The sequence below is a fragment of the Haliotis asinina genome, chromosome 8 (assembly GCF_037392515.1).
Source record: "Haliotis asinina isolate JCU_RB_2024 chromosome 8, JCU_Hal_asi_v2, whole genome shotgun sequence".
In the NCBI taxonomy this organism is placed as follows: domain Eukaryota; kingdom Metazoa; phylum Mollusca; class Gastropoda; order Lepetellida; family Haliotidae; genus Haliotis; species Haliotis asinina.
In genome coordinates this window covers 16186538-16213863 of record NC_090287.1, presented here as the reverse complement: position 1 = coordinate 16213863, position 27326 = coordinate 16186538, and the positions used below count along the sequence as shown (strand labels likewise).

Genomic DNA, 27326 nt, shown 5'->3' with positions numbered 1-27326 from the left:
AAGATACACACTGCACAGACAACACACTTCATAATGGAAGTACATTTTAAAAGCTTAAAACTGTTATGAAAAATTTTGAAAAATTTGTTTGTAGAATACCAAGATTCAACTAAGTTTATGTTTCAGGCCAGCGACCTGTATGAGAAGTTGTTTAAGACCAGTCATGCTGAGCTAGTCGCAAAGGAATCCACCAATCACAGTGCAGGTCTGAGCACCTGGGTGTCTACGTGGGTGGACCCTGTGGTCCACACTCTGTGTCAGGACAGCAAGAGACTCAAGCTTCACATCATGGAGGTGAGGGAATGTGTCACAGTAACATCATTGTGTGGTGCACTGACGCCATAATGCCAGTTTGTTTGTTTGAACTAAAAGGTCACTAAGTGTTTTTCTTCAAATTCTTCTATTTAGGTGTTTCCTTCTGAACAGAATGTCATGTTTTCACTTCTTTTCCCAGTATGTGTTGCCCCGATTGTTGAAGTTCAGTAGGGAGTCACTCAACTACATGATCAGCACACTGTCCATGACAGGTGAGTCATGTACCATGCAAATGTTTTGTCTATATGTTACAGGACCCGTGAAGGTCCCAGGGTAGAATAGGGCTTCAGTAACCCATGCTTGCCATAAAAGGTGACTATGCTTGTTGTAAGAGGCGACTAACAGGATCGGGTGGTCAGGCTTGCTGTCTTGGTTGGCACATGTCATCGGTTCCCGATTGCACAGATCGATGCTCATGTTGTTGATCACTGGATTGTCTGGTCCAGACTTGATTATTTACAGACCGCTGCTATATAGCTGGAATATTGTTGAGTGCGGTGTAAAACTAAACTTACTCACTCATTCACTATATGTTACAGGGGCGATGGGGTAGCCTAGTGGTTAAAGTGTTCGCTCGTCATGCCGAAGTCCCGGGTTTGATTTCCCACATAGGTACAATGTGTGAAGCCCATTTTCTGGTGTTCCCTGCCACGATATTGCTGGAATATTGCTAAAAGCAGCGTAAATCTAAACTCACTCACTCACTTGCTCACTATATTTTACAGTCAGATTGTGAAATGACTAAATATTTCTGTCATTTCGTGAAATTATCTATATGTGGTGGACAGGGGTTTGTGAGGTGTGGCTGCTCTGTAAATGCTTCAAAGCCAAGCTGAAGTGCAACAGTTGCTGCCACAGTAGTTTTAACTGTTAGTGACAATAAGTGATGTTGAAATTGTGATCCACTTTTGTAGAGTAAGTTATTAAGCAAAATTTCTTGAAATTACTGAAGTACTTTGATTGTTGTTACACAAAATGATGCGAAATGGCTGACCCTCTTAGTCGTTTCATGAAGTGACTGAAATTTTTCAACATTTCACGAGATGACTGATTTCATAGTCTGTTTGTGATATATATATATATATATATATATATACACACCTCATCAAAATTAACGCACCACCCACATTTTAAGAAAGTTGTGGTACATAAAGATGACTGTGCGAAAGAAAATGGTATTCAAAGACCGTTGAATGGGATATTTGTGATCTTTAGGTATCTTTCTCAGTTCTCATTGGCAAATCACCTGTACAAAATGGTTATACATGAGTTTGAGGCAACATCTTTTAATGACAACAGTATCTGCCAAAACGAGCCCCTGAAAAGTTTTGCCACCCAGAGTTATTAAATGAACACAAGACATCGATTATGCATAGAAATTGAACGTTTTATGGGACGGTTTCACACAGGGAAATGTCTTCAATATCTTGTCTATCCACCTCTGGCAGCAATGGTCACTCTGACACGACGCCTCATGCTCTCAATGAGCCTCCGGATCCTCCTCAATGGTATTCTGTTCCACTTGGAGGTTCTCTCTGCTTGACCTGGCGGCCCAGAATGTCCAACAGATGCTCCAGGGGGTTGAGGTCAGGGGTTCGAGCTGGCCATGGTATCATATCTATGGCATTGTTCCTGGCGAACAGCATGGGCGCGATGAGGTCTAGCATTGTCGTCCATGAAGGCAGGCTGGCTTACAAGATTGTGGTTGTCAAAATGAGGCACCACATGTTCATTCAGAATCTCATTCTGGTATCTCTGTCTATTAAGATTCCCAGGAATGATGACCAAATCAAGCTTGCAGTCAAAGGAACAGCAACCTCACACCATGACACTCTCTTCTCCAAAGGGTACCTCCTCCTGGATGTTTCCCTGGTGATATGCTGCTCCTCTTGACCTCCAGACTCGCACACAGCTGTCTGTAACGAGCAGAAGGAACTAGCTTTCCAATCACTGAGTTGACCAATGAATGCGCCGCCATTATCTAATGTTCCACCCCTGCCTTGTGCACCAATTTAGATGATCCTGTTTGTGCCTGGGTGTCAGTAATGGTCTTCTGACTGGATGTCTTGCTCTCAGACCTGCAGCATGAAGACGTCTCCGGACAGTGCTGGTGGACAGTCTTTGGAAAGGGCACCATAGGTTTAGTAGCTGCACGCTGTTGAGGAATGGATTATGCCTATCCATTCAAACCAAAGCTCTGTCCTCCCTGGAATCTGTTTTCCGTGGCCTCCTTGTCCTGGATCGGTCCTTAATCTCTCCTGTGGCACCATGTTTGGCAATTAACCTGCTAATTGTCGTGTGGCTTAGATTACATTCTTGGCCAATAGCACGGCATGACATCCCAGTCCTGTGCATACCAATGATCTGCCATCTTTGTCCTATGGACACCTTGGGTGCCATTTTAACCGAAAAGTCACTCAGGGGATGAAAAACGCAGCCTAATTTATCTGAGAGTAAACATGCATGTTCGTGTTGAGATGGTGGCCTGTTACCCATGCGTTTCACAGGCACGTGAATTTCCCCAAGGTACATACTTTAGGCAGAAAGTATGCACAGAACAACGGTTTTTCATAGAGACCTATCATAAAAATCATCACTGGAAAAATTGTTAAGTTAGGGTAATTAATATTGGGTGGTGCGTTACTTTTGATTAGGTGTATACATGATAGAATTAAGACACTAGTATATAGTTGTACCACCCTGGGTAGACAATGATTTACCTGCGTTATACTGCCGTGAAGATAAAACAAATTATCTATGTACACTTGTATTTATACACTGTCAAACTTTTACATTTGCTTAGATGGGGAGTCGCGTGGACAGATCGGTGCCCTAGTGATGTGTATCCGGAGAGCCCGTGCCCTGGGGCTTCTCAACTCACCCAGAACTCCCTCTACAGGCAGGTTAGATAATCCTGAGATGTGGTACGGCCTGGTTAGTGCTGATGTCCTGAAATATGCTCTCACGTGTAGTGATGAACAGGTTTGAATTTTACGTCTTATCTTTATAAAACTGCCATATTTAAGAAGATTAATTACCCATCTCTTTGTTTTACATCTTGTGGGAATTCTAGATCAGAATAGCTCCCAAGCAACATGTGCTTGTTGTGGGTAGTGGACTAGGTTATTTACAGGTCATCGTATGGTGATTGTATGGTTTGTTGCTCATTATACTGATCACTAGATTGTCTAATCCTCAGTTGCTAGATTATTTACAGGCCACTATCATACAGCGGAAATAATGCCGAGTGTTTATACTGTTGACTATTGTTAACATGTTTCAAACATGTGAAAAGTTAAAATATGATCATATTTATCTGTTGAATTATTTCAGCAGTGAACATTTAATAAATAATAAACTATGAAAATGTTCTTGTAATCACTGAACTTGGAAATGCAAAGTTGGGAGTATTTCCTGTTATGTGTCGTCACAATAGAACTGAATTTATACATCCAAACTTGAATTTATTTAGTAATCCTATACATATCTGGACAGCATTCTTTGTGATTCATGACTTTATTGAAATTTGAAACTAGTACTGCATTCATTTGTGAAGGTTCGATTGGACGCCTTTGCCTTGTTGTGTGAAAACCTGAAGACTACAGAGCCAATCACTGAGTTGGAATTGTCTTTGCTGCGATACTTCCTGCCTCTCAACCTTAACAACCAATCACCAGCCTTCAGACAGTATATGCTGGCCTACCTCCACAAGGTCAGTTAGGTCAAGGATGCAAGATTGTGATAAAATTACAAAATTATATCGAAATTATAGCCAAAACTAAAGATAACTGTGTGTAAAATCCCTGCATGAAAAGAAAACTGTCCGAAAATCTTTTACAGGTTGTCCATTGATCTCTCATTCCAACTTTATGAAGAAAGAAGGCTACATAAAAATTGGGGATTTTGTATTTGATATTTGGAAGTTGAAGGTTGTACATGTATAATTTTGAGTCTACCATGGATTATGTTCCAGTTGTTAGGGAGACTGAAGGAGAGTGGCACCACACTGACCCGTCTGGCAAGCCAGAACAAACAGATTCCTGAGTCTCAGAAGACCTTGGAAATGCTAGAGTCTTACATGGTGAGACAACATCATTGTTGAAAATTGGTTGGAACTTATCAGTGTTCTCTAACCAGAGAAGTGTTGGCATTTGTATCTGAAGCTTTGAACCCTGTCTGATCTGCTGGCTAGAACATGTCCCCTGCACGTAGGAGATAATACACAAACTAGACTGATGGTCAGCTTCGCATACAGAGGATTTAGACTTAATGTTGATTGGCTGAAACTTTACCTGACATGTTCAGATCATATAGTTATCATATCAGAGTAAAAGATCTGATATATGTGATATTGTGAGATAGCCGACATTGTGTCATTTGTTTTGTAGTCCTTCCTCCGCTGGCTACAGTCCCACCTGTTCAGGAACCTCCATCCAGGATCAGCCTTTGCAAGACGTTTGACCAGTCTGGCAGGGCTTGTGCTCATCATAGAGGTCTTCCCTCACAAAGGTGAGTCTCTCTGTCTGTCTGTCAGTCTGTCTGTCAGTCTGTCTGTCAGTCTGTCTGTCTGTCTGTCCGTCCGTCCGTCCGTCCGTCCGTCCGTCCGTCCGTCCGTCCGTCCGTCCGTCCGTCTGATTGATTGATGATAACATACCTAAAAGTGTTAAGTGTGAATGGCTGTTTGTAATCTCTGACTAAATCTCTGCTATGACATACTGGCATTAGGTAGACAACACAGGAACTTACTTCTGCATAGGGAGGGAAGGAATTGTAAGGATATCAGTCAACATTTCAGTGTCCTGTAGTCTTCATCGCCAAACATTACTTGATACAGATGACAAGGAACTGTACCAGTTCACATCCCAAGTTGATTCCAGCCATATCAACACAATGATGGAATGCCTTACTGACACATTTGAGGAAAACAAGGTTGCTTCAGTTAGGGTCCTGACATTTTGCTTCAACCATGGATGTAGTTTGCAGGTAAGTAGCATTCTTGTATCTTGTATCTGCTATATGGTCTGGTCTCAACTGTACTTAGATATTATTGCTCCTATAACTACATGTAATTATGAAATGTTCACATGTTATCACAAAGGACACATGTTGTTGTATCCCAGTTGCATACATTGATGTTCATGATGTGTATCACTGGATTGTCTGGTCCAGACTCGATTATTTTAAAACTGCTGTGATGTAGCTTGAATATTGCTGAGTGCACCCTTAGACAATAAATTTTTTTTGTTCTTGTTCCACATGTATTTAGAAGCTTGTATCTGTTCAAATGGGGTTTATTTTTTCCCCTGACTGGTGGATACATGTGCCTCCCAATTATCATTCTCCTTTCCACATTCACTCTCTGACTGACCACCTCATGGATGTTGTACAGACCAAGTCCCAAAGGAGCCTGTTCTCTGCTGCCATGGAGCTGTCAAGGAGCACCAAGCCTCATGACTGTACGACTGGGTCCCACATCTTTCAGGTCCTGCTACAGCAACCAGATGTAGTCAAGGTCATGAAGTCATATGTCCTTGACCTTAAAGTTTTCTCAACACCGGAGAGTGACCAGACATTGTACTGCTGTCCTGATTTGACGTTGCTTAAGATGTTGTTGCTGTCTCTCCGGGATCAAACTGCTGTTGCCAGAGCAAATTTGATTGTCGCTGCAGCCAATCGGCCTATGTATCCCACGATGCATTGTATTCGCCACATACTGTCTGATGTAGATTTAAGGTAATTTTGCTTTGCTATGTTTTCAGATGCATGTAATTACTTTGGATAATCTTGAATCTGGCAAAATGAAATCTTTGCTTTATCATGTAATTCTGAAAACATTGTATTCCTCAAGGATTAAGACACGCTTGAAGCGAGAGGGGAAGGATAGCAATATATAAATGAACAGCTTCTTTTTATCAGTTAGAACGATGTTTCAGTGTGCACTTGTGTGATAATGGTGTTAGAACATAAACCGAAAAGTCACTATCACTGAAATGAAGTTGTTCATCCAAATACTGTTATCCTTCCTCACTGCTCCATCTTCGAAGTGCTACTCATAGGCGTTATCCTTGAAGTGCCTGTAAAATCTCAAGATTTCCTTATCTGAAGATTTGTGATCTTGTTTTGAATAATGGCTACCATAACGACAAAGAGACTTCCTCATGTCCTCATGTTCTTATAGTATGAATTACCTTCATTTGACAAGAAACAGCTATGTAACACTGCCCAGAATGATTGTGCTGACTGATAGTAAATGGATTTAAATTTGAAATCCAGAAGGTCTGAAATTGTTTGAGTTCATTTTTTCCTCCTTGGTACAGAAATATTCCAGACACAGTACTCCCTCACTGGAAATATTTCATGGAAGAGCTGATAGAAGCTTGTCTTGATTTGGCAAGAGTAGTCTCCCCTGTTGTACAGGACTCCTCACCAGAGGGCAATGTACCAACTGAGGCTATCATGGGTAAGCATGGTTTGTGGTGGAATTGTAAGTAGTATCATATTGACACCCATCTCGCCTCAAATTGTTAAGTAATAAGCATTGTCATTCAAAATCCTGTTGTCTATCAGTCAAATACATGTTACCAGTAGAGAGTAGTTTAGTATGTTTTTGAACCATGACCAAAAAGATTTTGCACTGCACTGCTTGTAACATAACTATATGGATGATTTATGACCATTATGACAACAAGCAATTTTGACAGAATCGTCTATGAAAATAGGTTATATCTTGGAAAATAAGCAAAGCAGGTAACGAGATTAAATGGCAGTAGATTATGAAAACATAGAGCTTTCACTTTTCAAAACAATTGTCACGACTGCAGGTTTAGACAAACCTGTAAACAGAATCATATACATGAATACTACAGCAAGCCACATAGGTATACCTCACATTACTTCATGAAGGCACACCCTTCTGATTGGTTGAAATTTCATTCACAGGAGAGAATTGTGCGCTGTTGTCAAAAAGGTCGACTTAAGGCAACTACATGTAGAAATCAGTAGTTTTAATGACAAGGTTTCATTTATAACAATGTCAATAAATGATTACGTATTTGTTCCCCATTAGACTATATATGATCGTTAAAATGTTATCTTCCTTTAAATTTGCAACAAAGGATATTATGTTTTGTGAATTGCAGGGCACTTCAACAGAATATCTCAGTTTACATGTTCACATGACTGCTTTTCATCTGTGAAAAAAGTTGTGTGATAATATACCTTACATATTGGTTAAGAAACTGCGTCTGTTGAAGGACTCTCAGAGTCACTGTCTCCCATAATGTTTTGTTGCACGTTTGTCAGTTTCATGAAGGTAGAACATACACAAACCTCTAGCATACACCACACAGTATAATGTGGCAGTACAATGTTGTACAAAATGATCAGTCTTGTGCTATATCCATGGTGTACAAGTTAAAGTCAATGTTGGTGACGAGGGCTGTTTGTTTGAATAGGTCCTGGTTTGAATGTTGACGCTGTTGTGCAGTCGGAGGAGGAGAAGAAGCTGCTACTGGAGACTACAGAGAGTGAGAAGATGGTGACATTGATGCCAGAGTATCTGGTGGTGTGTTGCTGGCGTACCATCAAGGAAGTCTCTCTCATCCTGGGTCAGATCTGTCTCCAGGCTACAGTCGGTGACACTGGTCTGATCAGTCCTCAGCAGGTAGAGAATGTATTCCATTGTTATGTGGGTAGATCAGTCTCTTCAAAACTGTTGAGGACACCGGTGTTATTATCCACATTAGATCTGTTGCAGGCATTGTTTGGAGACTTAGACCTTAGTGCAGTCACATACTGGTACAAACAATTGTAACCTTTTGGCGTTCTGAACAGCATTTTAACATTTATGACCAATTGCACATAGATTTAATTTGTCCTACCATTTCTGTGACAACTGTGGTAACCTATATTTTAAGTCCGATCTTAGTATTTGCTGTTGTTAAACAATGATATGAAGATATGACCTTTCATCTGACCAGTCAGGGCCTCGGTAATGAGAAAAGTGACAATTGGAATGTATTTTCTTTTCAAGCATCCTTCAAAGGGTTGACATACTTTGAACAACAGTTTCAGAATGTACATCTGATACTGTCAGAATTATTATGTCTCTCACTTCATTGTGAATGGACAAGACTTTGAGTAACTGTCATCCTATTTTGGCCATCATGTATAGATAACATGTGATTTTGATGAGATTGCCCTGTATTACAGGTCCAGGCCCTAGGCAGTTACTTCACCACCCAGCTGTTGGAATCTAAACACAGGGGAGCTTTTGAGTTGGCCTATGCAGGATTTGTCAAGATGTGTGAAATGTTGTGGAGGTTTGTACACTGTTGCCATTGTCCTGATACCTAGGGCGCTGTTGAAAAAACAACCTTAGTGCTAAGCCTGTGTTCTAGTATCTGAGTCACCATCACCTCAGTGCTAAGACTGCAGCCTGGGTCCTTCTTCAGACAGTTCTTAGGAATATTCGGTATCTGGCTGGGATGATGCGAATGCATTGTATCTGAATGGCTCTGAATAAATCTTTGAAGGGCATTTCGAGGTAGAAAAGCATGAGAAAAGTTATTGTGCATAATACAATGTTTCAGAGCGAATGCTTGCTCACCTGATGAAGGAGCAAGCATACACTCTGAAACGTGTTATCCACAATGAAGACATTGACATCCATAAATCTTGCTTTTCTTCTGACTCTGAGTGATACTGTCTTTATCCAGATATGGGATGATATGGATTATTTCAATGGAAATGGATAAACAGGGTTTCAGTGTATAAAGTATCACAGACCTTACACTTTAGCATAAACATGTGATATTTTCATCACTGTTATTACCTGCTGACATGACCCTATATGTGTACTATGCTTCTCATGCTACAGAACATTCAGCTCTACTAACTCTGTGCATTCTGTATCTAGTGCTCCATTATTTAACTTTGTTGAAAGTTGTCTAAGACCATACTAGCTCATGCAGCCACACACAAGCATGCATGTACGATAATACAATGGTGTACAATGAGTTCAATAATCTTTAACCTCATCTTGAAAAATAGAAAACTACTGTTTACTGAAAATTTACACAGATTTATGACAGATTGTCACACATTTTATCACAGTTGCCTTTCTTCAATGTTTGATTTATTTTTTTCCCTCCAGACATGCAAGTGTCGACCTCCACAGCCTGCCGAGGAGGTGGTTGGAGGAAGTCATGTGTGACATCATCAGTGACAACCCTGATTCCCGGCTGTGTGCAACTCGGCGCAGTGCAGGGGTGCCATTCTATGTCCAGGTGAGGGGAAGCTACTCTGTCAGTCAGCAATATATGGATAATTCCCCTAAAATTTATGTACAAAGTAAGTGACCACCCCTCCCCTACATGTCATGTACCAGTCCCTCCTGGATTCCATGGCAAATTTTTAAGAATTCCGTGGCAAATTTAAGCAAATTCTGCATCCCCAATTTTCAATATTCTGCAAAACATTCTGCAGCTAAAACATTTAGAGAAAATAACAAAAACATAATACACACCTTCATAGTTTAATTCTCAAACATAGATGTCAAGTTATTTCTCAAACACAGTACGCATCACATCTTGAGTAACAGAGCACCCACACCTTTTTCTGTGTTAGAGAATTAAACACTTGCTGATAGTTATTTCTCTCCTCTCAATTGTAACTTTGATGCAGACGAACAACTTCCGGTTTCATGCAAACAGTTTTATACCTAAAAGCCATCTGAAATAATTTCAATTTTCAAAATGATTGATTTTGAGATTGTAATTGCAAATTCATCAAATATTATTTGAAAAGTGCCTAAAACTTGCTTTATTAATAAAATATCTTTAATCATGATTATTTTTAAAATGTTGTCAATAAATATGTCAGTCCTTTTTATGTGGCAAAAAAGTGGCAAATTCTGCACAGATTTTGCCAACAAATCCGTTTTACGCAGACCAGACGTTTTTCTGCATGGCAAGGTAAATTCTGCGATTTTTTCTAAACCTGCGGAATCCAGGATGGACTGATCTAAAAATTGTCTGACCAACTCCCTAGTAAATGTGTACAAAATGATGACCTCCCCACCTCCTTTCTCCCCAGAACTTAATGTGTGATTCCTCCTTAAAATCTCCATAAACCCTACCAAGACAGGAATTATGAATGGTCACTTAGTTGAAATGGCTGGATTGGGTACACAAGATTACATGAATGTTGTTATACTTTTGGGTTATACCATAGCAGGACTTGCATCCAATGGATCATAAGGAAGTACTTGTGATTTCCTTTTGTTACAGGCCCTCGTGACAACTGAGCCAACATCGACAGGTAGAGTGTGTTTTAAGTCGGCCATGACACGTCTGCTGATGCTGGCTCTCACACATAGCAATAGGACTCAGATGAACAATTCTCAGGTACTACATATGATTTCTCAGGCCATACTTACAGAAACGTGAATTCCTTGAATTCATTCATGTGTCCTTAGACATAGTTGTGGGTGAGCATGAAAGTATAAACTGAAGGGGCCAAGATGAAAAAAAATATATTAAGCAATTGATTTTGTGATTGTGGTTCAGAATTATTCCAGAAACTACTGTATCTGAAAATGAAGACCACAACGTTTGGGGCCTAGAACATCAAGGACTGGAACATGCATCGAAACATTGTGGTCCAGAATAAAACAAGAAATATAATGCCAAGTATCTAATCACTTTCTCTCCCAGGTTCACTCACTAAACATCCTGCGGGCATTGTTCCGGGACACAAGGCTTGGGGAGGATGTTGTTCCTTACGTAGCAGACGGACTCAAGGCAGCCATCTTAGGATTCAAGTCACAAGTTTGGGCGGTAAATCTTTATGTCTGAAAATACGAAACATGCATTCCTAATTTCAGAAATAAATCCAGGATATGAATAGTGAATGTTTCCAGCTCATGCTTTAGCTAAGGTTTATCATGTACTTTTCAGCGACAACTTCTAGCTGATGGTATTCACTGATGTATAGCAGATCAGCTAGAAATGATATCAATATATTCATTGTAGGTTCGTAACTCGTCCACCCTTCTGCTAAGTGCACTGATGACGAGGATATTTGGTGTGAAGAGAAGCAAGGATGAAAATGCCATCTCCAAGAAAAACTGGTATGGACTGCAGGATGCATCAAGACGTATTTTATGTTTTATGATGTCAGGGATAATATTTACCCTTAGATAAATGCTTGATGTATGAGGAGGGTTAGCAGGTTCCATAGTGCTCACTGTTGCTTCAATTAATAACTGAAATCATGGTGGAAAAGGGAGGTAATCTATCTCTGACATAGATTGAAGGTGATTTACAATCAGTAGAATTCACAGGATGGTAATTGGTTTGGGTTGTTTGGGAAGGATGTCAGAGTGGGAAACAAACAAATGTAACACAGCAGAGGTATGTAGTTTAAAAAAACAGTCACTGTTGGACTTGTTTGGTTCTTAAGGGGAGATAAACACTGGCTGATCTCAGTGATCTTGCAGGGGTGTGCCATGGTAGTATCTCATGCAGGTTGTTGGAGTATAACTGCATAAATGTGTTCACACACACAGAAAGGAATAATTCTTCAACTGTTTGGCAGCGAGGAGGAAGAGAGAACCCTGATTGCATTGCTGTGAAGTATTGTACATTTTATTGACCACTAAGGTTCTTCTTTCAGTCAGACGGGACGTGCCTTCTTCCATCGCTACCCTTCTCTGTATCAGTTCCTGTTGTCAGAGCTTGATGAGGCTACACAGGACATAGAGTATGTATGGAATAAGCCCTTCAATTTTGTTTGAGGAGATAAGGACATGTCTACCCATGAAGATCCAGGTTTGAATTGATCTTCAGTAATCCATGCTTGTCATAAGAGGGGACTAATTGGATTGAGAGGTCAGACTTGCTGATTTGTTTCACATGTCTCTCTCTCTAACACTACACAGCATAGTTTCACCACCCACTGAGTTTGAATAGTAACACATTGTCGGTCAGATTATATGATAAATTTGTTGTAGACTCATTGGGACTTTCCTTAATGTTTATACAGCTGTTTACTTAATGAAAACTAAAACTATCTGAGAATAAACTGGTAGTTATCATTTAAGATCATTGTAAATTCTGAGAGCCTGTTGGACATGATCACGATTGAGACTCTCATATTCTGTCAGCTGTAGGGAGAGACTACATCTACACCCCAGCCTTTACCCAGTGCTCATGGTGTTGGGTCGACTCTTCCCATCCTCACTAGAGGGCGCTGACACACATCTCAACCTGTCTGCATTCATTCCGTTTGTGTTGAAGTAAGTGATGTTGTATAAACATCTGCATCCCCTTCCACCTTAACTTTGTTTTAATGTCATCATCATCATGTTTTATGAAACAGGTTTAGATTTATTCAGCAATAGCTGATACTGAACAAGAGCTTTGTAAACATGCAACATAAAACATGGAACTATTTTTCAATTTATTTTTAAAATGTTTTGCCTGTATCAAGTGATAAATTAACCATTTTACTTTGTTCAGATTGGCCAGATTCAAGTAAAGATATGACCACTCATTATGTGTCATGACTATTGCTAGAAAGTCAGATATTGTCAATTTTGCAACGTTTGGTTCTTGAGCTATAGATGGGCTACAAGGGAATGTAATGTTTAGACAGATGTTTGTATATTCTTCTGGAGATATCAATCCAGAGAGGTAGACTAGACTACATCATGTACATCATGTGAAATATTTCAGATGTGCCTCAAGTCCAGTGTTCAAGACGAGACTAATGGCTGCCCGAGCTCTCCAACCTTTGGCTATAAAAGATCAGATGAGTTCCCTTCTCTTGCAGCTGGTTGCTAGGTTACCACATGAAACAGCCAATGACATGAGGCAAAGCCACATACATGGTGTTCTCCTTCAGGTATATTAAAATCACATCATCTTTGGGGCAGTTTTTGTTTCTCTCTCAGTAACTATGGTTATCTTCAACTCAAATTGATGTGAAATAAACAGTAAGTGGTCGCAACCCTTCGAACAATTCAGTAAATATATGAGTTGAATATAAGCATCTTAGTTATAAATATAGTTTTCTTTATTTAGTAATACTTATATATACCACTTGAAGCCCCTTAGGGATGAGATCCGCGCAGATCTGGGTTAGAATTGATCTTCATTAACTCATGCTTGTTGTAAGAGGTGAGGATTGGATGGTCAGACTCACTGATGTGGCCGACACATGTCATCATATCCAAATTGCAAAGATCAATGCTTGATCACTGGATTGTCTGGGCCAGTCTTCATTATTTACAGACTGCCACCATATAGCTGAAATATTGCTTCACTCACTCTCACTCACTCACTCACTCACTCACTCACTCACTCACTCACTCACTCACTCACTCAGGCACTCACTCACTCATGACAAATCACTGTGTAGACTTTCTTGTTTTATGTATGAGAGAAAGTTGGTTTGAATGACACATTTGTCCTGATTATATTTCTAGATTTCCAACTCCTGCCTATTGGCTCCACCAAAGTTGTTAATGTCTGTGGAATGTTTATGTTAAAGAACTTTTCTCTCCACTGCAGATGGAGCACCTGTTGGTTCTGGTCCCGCACATGAACATGGCAGCCAGGGAGGAGATTGTGGTAGCCATACTGCCACGCTGGCTGGACGTTTCATGGCTGACTACCAGGTTAGTTGGTAATCACACAATTTGAGGGTAAACACAAAACTAACCTGGTTGGAAAACACACTAACCTGAAGGTTAACACCTCACAAACTTTAGGGTTCACACTTACTTCAGGGTAAGCACAACACTAACTTCAGAGGTAAACACACTACCGTGAAGATAAATACCACACTAAGTTCAGGGGTAAACACACTTACTTGAAAGTAAGCACCACACTAATCTCAGGTGTGGAGTCAGTTTTCTAAGAGAATGAATACTAATTCTGAAAATCCACAAAAGATGGAGACATGTGAAAAGTTAAATTAATTTTAAGCATTCATATCTTACCTGACTGAATATGAATCTTGCGGCTTTGAAATATTGCTGATGTTATTGCAGGTCTAACAACTGTGTCATCACCAGGAAGGTTGCATTGGAGATTTGTGACCATCTTCTCGATACTGGACAAAACATGGATGACATAAAGCAGAATACAGATAAACTCATGCACCTAGTTCATTTGGTATTAAAACAAGAACTGTTAGAGAAATGTCAGCATTCTAGTCACACACCTGCTCTTTCGGAATTCACATCAACTCTTGCTCACCTGTGTCTGAAACATTGCCATGAACTGGAAAGTCAGACATTGCAGACAACCAACAGTAATATGGAGTGTACTGTGATAACATGTGGTCAAGGTCAAGGTCAGAAGGGTGAAGGTCAGATATGTCAAAATGTCAAAGGTCAAGGACAGTCTGACTTGGATGCATATGGAGGATTATGTTGTCAAGAGAATGTGATTATCAGTCTTCTTGGATCGGACATGTATGAAGTTAGACTATCAGTGCTAAGGCCATTGTGCAGGAGTTTCAGCCAATTGTCAGGCTGGAGGGGTATACTCAGCAATGGTGAGGGAGAAGGAGAGCATGGAAGAATGACAGCAGACACTGTAGAGAGACTCGGAAGGTCAGAGCCAGTGTACAGAAAGTTGCTGGACATGGCGTTGGTGTCCGAGTGGCATCATGAGTGTCTAGTGATGGTAAGTGTTGTAACAAGAGGGTCTTGCAGACTGTATTCACAAGCGACAGATAGTCTGCAATAATTTCAAGTAGATAGTACATATAACTCAAAGACACTCTAAGAGAGAAAATGAAGAACTAAATGAAATACCATACAGACAATCTTCTCTGACTGCAGCATCTACCTCAATTGACTTCAGGATATCAGTATGAACAGTTGGAAATAATGACAAATTGTGACTTGTTACTGTTTCTACTGACCAATCAGTATTTATGATCTCAAGGGAGTTGAGATTGATAATATGATTTACCATTGAGACTGAAAAAAATACTATCGTCTTGAGCATGTACAAGTTGCATGGATATGTGTGCTATATAAATATCCTATCCAATGACATGAAAGTCACATGTGAGTATCTGAAAATGATGAGAATGCTTCCTGTAGTGATATTACTGATTACCTGTAACCAAGGCCATAGGGTGTCACCACACCCAGAATTACCTCAAGTATCAACTGTAAAACAATGTGTATGGCTTTATGTATTAAACCACAGCGACATGAAAGATTGTAATTTTTTATCATTTAAGATATCTATTTGAAATCAACTGTTTTACATCTGTGAGAAATATGTCATTTAAATGAACAAATATTTCAGGGATTGATACCCGACACAGGTACATCATGTCTGTGTTTTATGTTACATTTTTTCTCTTTGTGCCCAGGTGTATGAAGTTCTGTACGTCAGTTCATCAGTCCACACCATTACCCAGACAACTGATATCAAGGTAAAGTGTCCGTTGTCACAACTGTTTTTAATGACACCAGAAACTGAACTGAGTCACAAATTTACACATGAGTGAGTTGGATATGAGCAGACCGTGCTCCATATTGGCATAGGGGTGGTGGGGGTGGCCTAGTGGTTAAAGTGTTCGCTCATCATGCTGAAGACCAGTTTTGATTCACCACATGGGTACAATGTGTGAATCCTATTTCTGGTGTCTCCCACTGTGATATTGCTGAATTATTGCTAAAAGTGGTGTAAAACCAAACTCACTCACTGACTCATGGTGACCTAGCAAGTGATTTTATCAGTGAAGGGTAAATGAAGGTTTTCAGGTGACATAAACTGATATCACTTCATAATAAAAAATATAAGGTATAAATAGTTGTTACAAAATATTTGTCTAAAATATTTTCATGTGCCTCTGGCAATATTCAAACTACAGTTCATTTATGCATATGAGAGAGTTGTTGTTTTTGTAAGGTATTTAAGAAATTTGCTTGTCTGTTTCAGACTTTTGAGCTCATAGTGGAAAAGATGAAGTTGGAAGCCAGGTAATATGCTGCTCAGTCATTCATGTAGCAGTCTTGTATCCATGGAGACATTGTTGATGCGACTTATATCGACTGATGAGGCAGTGATATATTATAAGTTTACTAAGAAAGTGAAATCCCAAATATGACATATGGTACATTTGACCACTTTCTAAATGGCATTGTGTAATCATAGCCCTCGGACATGGGAGCCGTGCCAATTTACTCTTATCAGAGGGGTACACAAAGTACACAGTCTAGACTACTAGTTGTCCAACTTCCATTTTTGAGGAAGCTGTGGTGGCTGAGCGGGCTAGGCGTCTGACTTTGTGTGCTGGCGATTTGGTACCTGACTCTGAGGGTGTGGGTTCGAATCCCAGATGGGACTCAACCCAAAAAGTACTAGAATTTGTACTTAAAAAGAAAGTGAAATCCCAAATATGACCTATGCTGCATATTATAAGTTGTTCACTGTTTGATGTACCCTCAATGTTTGTTTATGTTCCCAGAATCGGCACGGTGCAATTCCTAATGTTAATATTCACAAGGACTACATTTGAACGTTTTGTCAGAATTTCTTTATGTAATCTTTACTATTTTATCACTCAGTGATGTACGGCTGATAAAATAGACCCAGCAGACTCCATATATTTGCTGCACTGTGTAGTCTCTGAAGTCTTTAATCGTGATGTGTAATGAGCATGATGAGTGTAAACTATGACTTGGGATAAAGTGATATTAACTGCTGGTCTGGAAATGTATGTTACACCTACAAATAGTTATATATAACACCATTGTTTTCTTATTCAACAATATCCTATTTTATCTTATCCTGACTCATACTATCTGTCATATTGTATGAGTCAGGATAAGCATCAACAATATTTTTATTCAAAAATAAAATCACCATTGCATTCTCGGTTTTCAGAGTGGAAGTGAAGGCAGCCATGTTGGAGTTCTCTGGCGTCTTCCTGCCTACAGTTTACAACCTTGTGGCACAGGTGGGAACTATCTGCGTACTTTACAAAAACTTCATCACATATCTGGATTACACTTTCTCTTGCAGCAGCTTGTGTTATTGGTCTGTTGATGGATGTGCTAAGTGACTTTTGGGAATTGAATATTAGTCTTAGCTTACTCTTATATATTATTACTCTGTGAATTCAACTAGCATATTCCAAATTTACCCCTAAGCTTCTTCCATTGTGCCTTGACTCTTTAAACAGTTAAGGAGAAGGTAGCAGCTTGGATAAAGTGTTTACTTTGGATTACTTAGTGTTTGGGTACTTGGGAGCATTACCACGTCGAGACATCTGTACTACTTTCCTAGAAAGTCATAATACTGTCCTGAGAACTTCCAGAATGTTGATAATGACTGTGTTGTTGCAGTCCAAGGCTGTTGCTGCAGTCATGGAGGATTGGTGCAGAGTGTTCCAGGAGTGCAGTCAGACAGGACAGAGTGCCGACCTCCAGCTATGCTGTGCATCTGTGCTTCAGCAATACTCTGTCCTTCTCTTGCTAGATCCTCAGCATCTCCTGTGTAAGTAATATATCATATGTCCTGTGGTGAGATTCAGGTTTGTTGTTTACTGCTACACCAATAGTGGACAATCCAGTGATGAACAACATGAGCATCAATCTGTCCTGAATCAAACTGGGGTTGATGTGATTTAAACAAAAAACCTTCAGATCTGAGAAAGTCAGCATGTTTAAAGAGCTTAATCCGTCTTACAGCCAGCAAGGTAAGGATGTCGTCTGCTGGTAGTCTTCATGTTCTGCTACACTCCCTGTCAACAGAAGGCATGTCCAGATTTGCTTACTTTGTACTTATTCTTATGTTATATATTCTTATCAAATTTGATATGGCTCAACTCCATGTTTGACACCAGACAATTTCCAAATCCAATGATGGCATCTCAAGCCACTGATCCAAGGCGGGATGTGCTATCCAAATGGTCAAAGAGGTTTACCTGACAAAGTTAGGATGTCTGGTACAGCTAGCGCTTAAGCATGGAAGTAATGACGAGCACACAATCTTCAAGCCATCACGTTTACATGTGTATACAAATTTTCACATACTGATTCAAAGTGATAAGGGTAAAGTTGATGATATGTCGTTCTTGACCTCAGGTAACCTTGCATTTGACATGTGGGAGGTAGCCATAGACCTTCTACAAGAGGATGACCTGGATGTAAAGGAAACAGCAGCCATGGTTCTCCCAGCCCTTGAAAACACACAGACTCATGGTAGGGCTCATATCCGTCTCAAATCACCAATAACTATTGATTTTCCACTAACAAATATTCATATTGTTGTTGATTAGTATGGTATTTATTTACTTATTTACAGCAAGTCTAAACATATCAATTTGCATGGTGCCCCAAGGGGCTCCTGGACAACTGTCCAAAATGTTGATATGTCAAGATGGCCCAAGGAATGAAGTGGCCCAGTTTGACTCATCACTGTTATGAACTAGTTTCAATACTCATGTAGATGAGTGAGTCACGTTACTGGTGTGAAGCCATCATATGGCTGGAATGTTGACCAAACAACATAAAAACCTTCATCATCTTTTGTGGTCAAAGGGATACACCATATCATGGCAGCCACTGGATATAGAAACCAAATTTTGGCTTCAGTTCATTCCTGAATACTAATTGCTAGCTTAGTAGGATATAAATAGAGATTAATACATTCGCGAGTGTGTCATATAGTTTTTACGAAACGAGTGTCAGAAAAAATACATATTTCCAGATCGAGAGGGAGGGAAATATGGATTTTTCTGACACAAGTTTCATAAAAACAGTATGACAGACTCATGAGTGTGTTAATTTCTTTATTATCCATTTGTATCTAACTTTTCATTTCTAAACAACTCCATGCAAAATGAAATCAGCTGTTGTCAATTGACGTACAGGTCAAGGTTACGTATGAATACACTAATACAGCACTATGGACGTGTAATGCTACTATGAAAAAAGAGCAACATATTGACTAGCTACTCTTGCATGAAGACAAAAATACAAACACATTTTGAATTGAAATTTAGTCTTTATCAACTTAAGTAACCGTAAGAATTGTGTAACTGGGAACATTAATGATGGGAAAGTTATTATTCGTGAGAAGAGTCACTGAGAGGAGAGCGAGCAACACGATGACATTTTGTACGGCTTGATCTCACTTACTGCCATAGAAGGCTTGTCAGTTTTGATGTGGAATGTCCCCCCTACATGTTGGACCTCCGAAGATCACTATATCACTAGACAAGGCGTTTCTTGTGTTTGTGTACGACATGCATTGGGATGTTAGATTTATTTTGGACAAACTGTCAATGACGGAACGATGGAATACACGCAGTGCGAGCATGGAAACATGGCAGGCTGATTTCCGGTCGAAGACAACAGATTTCCCACTGCACCAGTGTTGTGCATCAGAAAGGCGTGAATAATTGTTCACACTTTGTACATTTTTATGTCCAGACACTTGCATGATTTGCATTGGAGCTATATTATTGTCTTGCAACTTCTGAATCAAATGTTTAAGGGCACTGTGATTAGTTAGCCATTTGTTGTCAGTAACGTGTGCTCCACTTGTCATTATCATTTTACCTTTTCTTGAAATCTCGTATCAATAAACATGGTGTGTGATTTTTATGTACTCGGTTATGTTTCACTGTATGGATAATAATGACTGAATAAGACCCTTGTTTTGAAAGCATTAATATGCCATATGTCTACTAAATGTTCAGATGACCTTCAGCCAACCTTGGTGTTGGAGAGGCTGATGTCCCTACTGAGTGACCACCATGGTGCCCGGGACGTTGTTGGGTGCGTGACGGCGCTGACAAGATGGATCACAGAAAGTAGGGAGGAGGAACAGGTGATGGAACAAGCATTTTGTACTTGCTGGAATAATATACCATCGCTGCAGCATGATATGTTGATAGGCAGTGGGATAGTCTAGTGGTAAAATAAGCTCACTCACCGATATGTTGATAGGCAGTGGGGTAGCCTAGCGGTAAACCAAGCTCACTCACCTATATGTTAATAGGCAGTGGGGTAGCCTAGTGGTAAACTAAGCTCACTCAACGATATGTTGATAGGCAGTGGGGTAGCCTAGTGGTAAACTAAGCTCACTCAACGTTATGTAGATAGGCAGTGGGGTAGCCTAGTGGTAAACTAAGCTCACTCACCTATATGTTAATAGGCAGTGGGGTAGCCTAGCGGTAAACTAAGCTCACTCACTCACTGATATGTTGATGGGGACTGGGGTAGCCTAGTGGTAAACTAAGCTCACTCACTCACTGATATGTTGATGGGGACTGGGGTAGCCTAGTGGTAAACTAAGCTCACTCACCTATATGTTAATAGGCAGTGGGGTTGCCTAGTGGTAAACTAAGCTCACTCAATGTTATGTTGATAGGCAGTGGGGTAGCCTAGTGGTAAACTAAGCTCACTCACTCACTGATATGTTGATGGGGACTGGGGTAGCCTAGTGGTAAACTAAGCTCACTCACAGATATGTTGATAGGCAGTGGGGTAACCTAGTGGTAAACTAAGCTCACTCACTCACAGATATGTTGATAGGCAGTGGGATAGCCTAGCGGTAAACTAAGCTCACTCACTCACGGATATGTTGATAGGCAATGGGATAGCCTAGCGGTAAACTGAGCTCACTCACTCACGCATGGATATGTTGATGGGGAGTGGGGTAGCCTAGCGGTAAACCAAGCTCACTCACCTATATGTTAATAGGCAGTGGGGTAGCCTAGTGGTAAACTAAGCTCACTCAACGATATGTTGATAGGCAGTGGGGTAGCCTAGTGGTAAACTAAGCTCACTCAACGTTATGTAGATAGGCAGTGGGGTAGCCTAGTGGTAAACTAAGCTCACTCACCTATATGTTAATAGGCAGTGGGGTAGCCTAGTGGTAAACTAAGCTCACTCACTCACTGATATGTTGATGGGGACTGGGGTAGCCTAGTGGTAAACTAAGCTCACTCACCTATATGTTAATAGGCAGTGGGGTTGCCTAGTGGTAAACTAAGCTCACTCAATGTTATGTTGATAGGCAGTGGGGTAGCCTAGTGGTAAACTAAGCTCACTCACAGATATGTTGATAGGCAGTGGGGTAACCTAGTGGTAAACTAAGCTCACTCACTCACAGATATGTTGATAGGCAGTGGGGTAGCCTAGTGGTAAACTAAGCTCACTCACTCACGGATATGTTGATAGGCAATGGGATAGCCTAGCGGTAAACTGAGCTCACTCACTCACGCATGGATATGTTGATGGGGAGTGGGGTAGCCTAGCGGTAAACCAAGCTCACTCACCTATATGTTGATAGGCAGTGGGGTAGCCTAGTGGTAAACTAAGCTCACTCAACGATATGTTGATAGGCAGTGGGCTAGCCTAGTGGTAAACTAAGCTCACTCAACGTTATGTAGATAGGCAGTGGGGTAGCCTAGTGGTAAACTAAGCTCACTCACTCACTGATATGTTGATGGGGACTGGGGTAGCCTAGTGGTAAACTAAGCTCACTCACTCACTGATATGTTGATGGGGACTGGGGTAGCCTAGTGGTAAACTAAGCTCACTCACCTATATGTTAATAGGCAGTGGGGTTGCCTAGTGGTAAACTAAGCTCACTCAATGTTATGTTGATAGGCAGTGGGGTAGCCTAGTGGTAAACTAAGCTCACTCACTCACTGATATGTTGATGGGGACTGGGGTAGCCTAGTGGTAAACTAAGCTCACTCACAGATATGTTGATAGGCAGTGGGGTAACCTAGTGGTAAACTAAGATATGTTGATAGGCAGTGGGGTAACCTAGTGGTAAACTAAGCTCACTCACTCACAGATATGTTGATAGGCAGTGGGATAGCCTAGCGGTAAACTAAGCTCACTCACTCACGGATATGTTGATAGGCAATGGGATAGCCTAGCGGTAAACTGAGCTCACTCACTCACGCATGGATATGTTGATGGGGAGTGGGGTAGCCTAGCGGTAAACCAAGCTCACTCACCTATATGTTAATAGGCAGTGGGGTAGCCTAGTGGTAAACTAAGCTCACTCAACGATATGTTGATAGGCAGTGGGGTAGCCTAGTGGTAAACTAAGCTCACTCAACGTTATGTAGATAGGCAGTGGGGTAGCCTAGTGGTAAACTAAGCTCACTCACCTATATGTTAATAGGCAGTGGGGTAGCCTAGTGGTAAACTAAGCTCACTCACTCACTGATATGTTGATGGGGACTGGGGTAGCCTAGTGGTAAACTAAGCTCACTCACCTATATGTTAATAGGCAGTGGGGTTGCCTAGTGGTAAACTAAGCTCACTCAATGTTATGTTGATAGGCAGTGGGGTAGCCTAGTGGTAAACTAAGCTCACTCACAGATATGTTGATAGGCAGTGGGGTAACCTAGTGGTAAACTAAGCTCACTCACTCACGGATATGTTGATAGGCAATGGGATAGCCTAGCGGTAAACTGAGCTCACTCACTCACGCATGGATATGTTGATGGGGAGTGGGGTAGCCTAGCGGTAAACCAAGCTCACTCACCTATATGTTGATAGGCAGTGGGGTAGCCTAGTGGTAAACTAAGCTCACTCAACGATATGTTGATAGGCAGTGGGCTAGCCTAGTGGTAAACTAAGCTCACTCAACGTTATGTAGATAGGCAGTGGGGTAGCCTAGTGGTAAACTAAGCTCACTCACCTATATGTTAATAGGCAGTGGGGTAGCCTAGTGGTAAACTAAGCTCACTCACTCACTGATATGTTGATGGGGACTGGGGTAGCCTAGTGGTAAACTAAGCTCACTCACTCACTGATATGTTGATGGGGACTGGGGTAGCCTAGTGGTAAACTAAGCTCACTCACCTATATGTTAATAGGCAGTGGGGTTGCCTAGTGGTAAACTAAGCTCACTCAATGTTATGTTGATAGGCAGTGGGGTAGCCTAGTGGTAAACTAAGCTCACTCACTCACTGATATGTTGATGGGGACTGGGGTAGCCTAGTGGTAAACTAAGCTCACTCACAGATATGTTGATAGGCAGTGGGGTAACCTAGTGGTAAACTAAGCTCACTCACTCACAGATATGTTGATAGGCAGTGGGGTAGCCTAGTGGTAAACTAAGCTCACTCACTCACTGATATGTTGATAGGCAATGGGATAGCCTAGCGGTAAACTGAGCTCACTCACTCACGCATGGATATGTTGATGGGCAGTGGGGTAGCCTAGCGGTAAACTGAGCTGACTCACTCACAGATATGTTGATAGGCAGTGGGGTAGCCTAGTGGTAAACTAAGCTCACTCAACGTTATGTTGATAGGCAGTGGGGTAGCCTAGTGGTAAACTATGCTCACTCACTCACTGATATGTTGATGGGGACTGGGGTAGCCTAGTGGTAAACTAAGCTCACTCACTCACAGATATGTTGATAGGCAGTGGGGTAGCCTAGTGGTAAACTAAGCTCACTCACTCACAGATATGTTGATAGGCAGTGGGGTAGCCTAGTGGTAAACTAAGCTCACTCACTCACTCACTGATATGTTGATAGGCAGTGGGGTAGCCTAGTGGTAAACTAAGCTTGCTCACTCACTCACTCACTGATATGTTGATAGGCAATGGGATAGCCTAGCGGTAAACTGAGCTTACTCACTCACTCACATATATGTTGATGGGGTGTGGGGTAGCCTAGTGGTAAACTAAGCTCACTCACTCACAGATATGTTGATAGGCAGTGGGGTAGCCTAGTGGTAAACTAAGCTCACTCACTCACTCACTGATATGTTGATAGGCAGTGGGGTAGCCTAGCGGTAAACTAAGCTTGCTCACTCACTCACTCACTGATATGTTGATAGGCAGAGGGGTAGCCTAGTGGTAATACTAAGCTCACTCTGAACTTTGATAATGACTGTGATGTCATGTACACTACTCAACAGAACTGAAAGAACATACATATGATCTAATGTAGTGTGTTCTTTAATGTCTTTTGAGCAGTGTACAATTTATGTTTCAAAGTCCTCATTTCATTTGTTTTAGTTCCATGCTTTGTTCATGGAACATGTTTGTTCTTTCCAAAGGTGAGTGACAGTCATTTATTTCTTTGAAAATTCATGTATCATTTGATTTTGTGTATTTTTTTAATGTTGGGGAGGTATCTGATTATTGTTTTTCCAATATCTTCAGAGTGAGGGTGTGCGCCTGTTTGACAAAGGAGAGATGAATTCATATAGAGAAGATATCTTGTTGGTTGGCCTGTGTGGTAGCCACCTCTACCATCTGCTCTCAAGGGAGACAACTCATTACACACAGGAGTTGTTGCTGATCCTTTCAACTGCCTTACAGAATCAGATTGAACAGATTTCATCATTGAAGCAAGTGGACAGGAAGACATTATTTGTGGAGACAGGAGATTATCAACAGCAGTATGAGACTGTGTATAGATCAGCCACACTGTTGAGATGTGTTGGAAAACTAGCTGAGTGGGATCCATTACAACCACTTTGTGATCATCTATATTCCTTAATTCAAAATAAATTTGATAAAGAGTACCGTAATTTTAAACTCAGTCAGTTGTGTAGTGCACAGGACTCAAGTTATATGGGTGGACAATAAGGAGAGAACCTGTTGTTTGTTCTTTTACTAAAATGCAAAAGGAAGGTTATGTCACAATGGTATTTTAAAAGTTTTAGACTTGTCTTGTACATAAAAACTATTGAGCAAATGTTTTGAGATAAGCTTTGGAACACTTGCAAAGATGTCATCTGTCACAATTTAGAATGGATGTATATCTTCTGTTTTTCATCTTTTAAAAAACCTAGAAGAGTAAGATATTATAGCTGTGACTATGGAGTGACACAAAGAGTGTGAACTCAGGAAGACACAAGTAAATGCATGATCAGCTTTAAGAAGTTCGAATCCCCTCCCCTGTCCCCAGATTGTCCATCATCATATCCCAGTTGTGTAGATCAGTGCTCATGCTGTTGATGAGTGGGTTGTGTGGTCTAGACTCGATTGTTCACAGACTGCTGCCACATAGCTGGAATATTGGTGAGTGCAGTGTTCAACAACCAGTCAACCAGCCAGTCTCATTATCTAATCATCAATGCCTATTTCAACAAGTACTTAAAGTAGGCCTTGTCACTAAACTGGGTAATTATCACTTGACAACATATGTCAGTCTGCATGTCAGTAACTCCCTATATTGTGAATATCTTATGAAAATTTTAATGCTGTGCAACTGCCAAGGAGCTGTGGGGTAGCCTAGTAGTTAAAGTGTTTGCTCATCACGCCGAACACCCGGGTTCAAACCCCCAACATGGGTACACTGTGTGAAACCCATATCTGTTGTTCCCCACCATGATAATGCTGGAATATTGCTAAAGGCAGCACAAAACCATACTCACTGCCATGCTCTCTTGTTAGCCAGATGGACGGTGAAAGGCAAGCTGACATTGCAGAAGTACCCCTGATGTTGACTTTAGTATGGTGGCTCCAGCTGATCTATAAAGCCCAGGTTTAGATGCCTAGGTCCAAGTTTTAGACATATACCTGTGATCATCTATTTAATTTACTGTTCTGTATTGACAGGTTTTAGTTTGAAATGTATTGTTTACTAATTATCGTGCACCCTTATAACCTGATCGAGTCACGATATGGCTGAAAAACTGCCAAGGTGACTCACTGACTCACTCACTCACACTCACTGGTTAGAGATGGTAAATCAGTGTTCCAAATACCTGCCTACCTGACCACCTGGGTTATATTCAACAGAGACTGCCAGATTCTCAAATTCACCTTCGGATGGTACGGTTAAACTTTTTATATGCATCATATTTCAGAATAATGGTTAATTCACTTGTAATAATAAATGATTAAATCTGAAATAAACAGTTAAATATTTTCTTGCTTTGGTATTAGTTTTTTTCCAATATTTTACCAGTTTTAATTTGTTATTCTAAATAAATTAGTATTTTATGTGGGCAGGTAAGTTTTGGTCAGGGCTGCAAGTATTTCCACTATTCAGCCCTGTGGTCTGGCTGAAATGTTTGGGAGTTTCATATCCTGGGTAAAAATATTGAGTGGGAGAGAGAAAATGGTTTATTTATGTGTCATATCCAAAATATACATACATAATCTAAAACGGTGCTAAAATATACATCCGGCAACTTGGCCTACTAGACACAAGACACTACAGAAGTATTTGCATGATTATGCATGAAGTGAATAATCTCTCTATAAGCACCAATGATGAGTGAAAAAAAAGGTTATAGAGAGTAACATATCGACAGTTCCATGTTCAATATAGATGGTGTCAGTGTCCATGCATGTTAGTTGTACACAGCTGTCCAAATTCCTTGTTGTCTCCACTAAACAACTCAATACCTCCTCTGCACTATCCATTTCCCTGTTGGTGGAAGGAACATGCATGCCTGTGTTGTCTATAGTGTATTGGTTACCATCTCTATACTGCCTGTTACATGAGTGGAAAAATACAGTGAGACTGTTGAATGTAAAACACTCTATTACCTGCACTGCTGAAGACTATAATCCATTTAAACAGACGTGTGGAGAACTGCGGATCCATCACCTTTCAAGATTGTCGTAGCAAAATCCATTTATACAAATTCTTTATTCTATGGTGCGACGTTTCTGTATAGCTTCTTATACAGTTGTCAGTCATGCACCCCTTTCACATAGCTTTCGTAGCGCTGCGACTGTTAAAGGGGAGTTACGACCACCTAAGTACCTAGATCGTTTTGTTAAAAGTCACATGCAACCCAAAACATCAAACATAATCAAAAATATCACTTGTTCATGACATATAAAATGCATTGCTGATTGTGAAAAAACAAATGAAGAAAATCATAAGCGTATAATCGCTAATCAAAATTGCAATATTTTGTACTTAGGTTTACCTGCCTCGAAACGAAGCAGCCGCGATGCAGAACCAGTCAAAGAATGGTGTACATTCATGTGTAACGACGCCTTGTCACTGATCACTGGTGCA

At 40.6% G+C, this 27326-nt stretch overlaps 1 protein-coding gene across 1 annotated transcript in view; it reads left to right on the top strand.

Annotated features, from left to right (window-relative positions):
* The window catches only part of LOC137294631 (tRNA (32-2'-O)-methyltransferase regulator THADA-like), a 41304-nt gene extending 15086 nt beyond the window's left edge, over window positions 1-26218 (top strand). The window contains exons 14-40 of the mRNA XM_067825689.1: window positions 127-294; window positions 455-527; window positions 3119-3297; window positions 3872-4027; window positions 4289-4396; window positions 4704-4824; window positions 5150-5298; window positions 5705-6048; window positions 6633-6775; window positions 7770-7978; window positions 8527-8636; window positions 9470-9602; window positions 10605-10721; window positions 11031-11153; window positions 11349-11446; window positions 11992-12078; window positions 12482-12613; window positions 13053-13221; window positions 13890-13996; window positions 14372-15011; window positions 15715-15777; window positions 16287-16327; window positions 17235-17307; window positions 17696-17846; window positions 18437-18553; window positions 20056-20186; window positions 24503-26218. Of these exons, the coding sequence (XP_067681790.1) occupies window positions 127-294; window positions 455-527; window positions 3119-3297; window positions 3872-4027; window positions 4289-4396; window positions 4704-4824; window positions 5150-5298; window positions 5705-6048; window positions 6633-6775; window positions 7770-7978; window positions 8527-8636; window positions 9470-9602; window positions 10605-10721; window positions 11031-11153; window positions 11349-11446; window positions 11992-12078; window positions 12482-12613; window positions 13053-13221; window positions 13890-13996; window positions 14372-15011; window positions 15715-15777; window positions 16287-16327; window positions 17235-17307; window positions 17696-17846; window positions 18437-18553; window positions 20056-20186; window positions 24503-24931 (4371 nt within the window). The 3' untranslated portion in view covers window positions 24932-26218. The remainder of the gene's footprint in view (window positions 1-126; window positions 295-454; window positions 528-3118; window positions 3298-3871; window positions 4028-4288; window positions 4397-4703; window positions 4825-5149; window positions 5299-5704; window positions 6049-6632; window positions 6776-7769; window positions 7979-8526; window positions 8637-9469; window positions 9603-10604; window positions 10722-11030; window positions 11154-11348; window positions 11447-11991; window positions 12079-12481; window positions 12614-13052; window positions 13222-13889; window positions 13997-14371; window positions 15012-15714; window positions 15778-16286; window positions 16328-17234; window positions 17308-17695; window positions 17847-18436; window positions 18554-20055; window positions 20187-24502) is intronic.
* Window positions 26219-27326: the final 1108 nt, after the last annotated feature.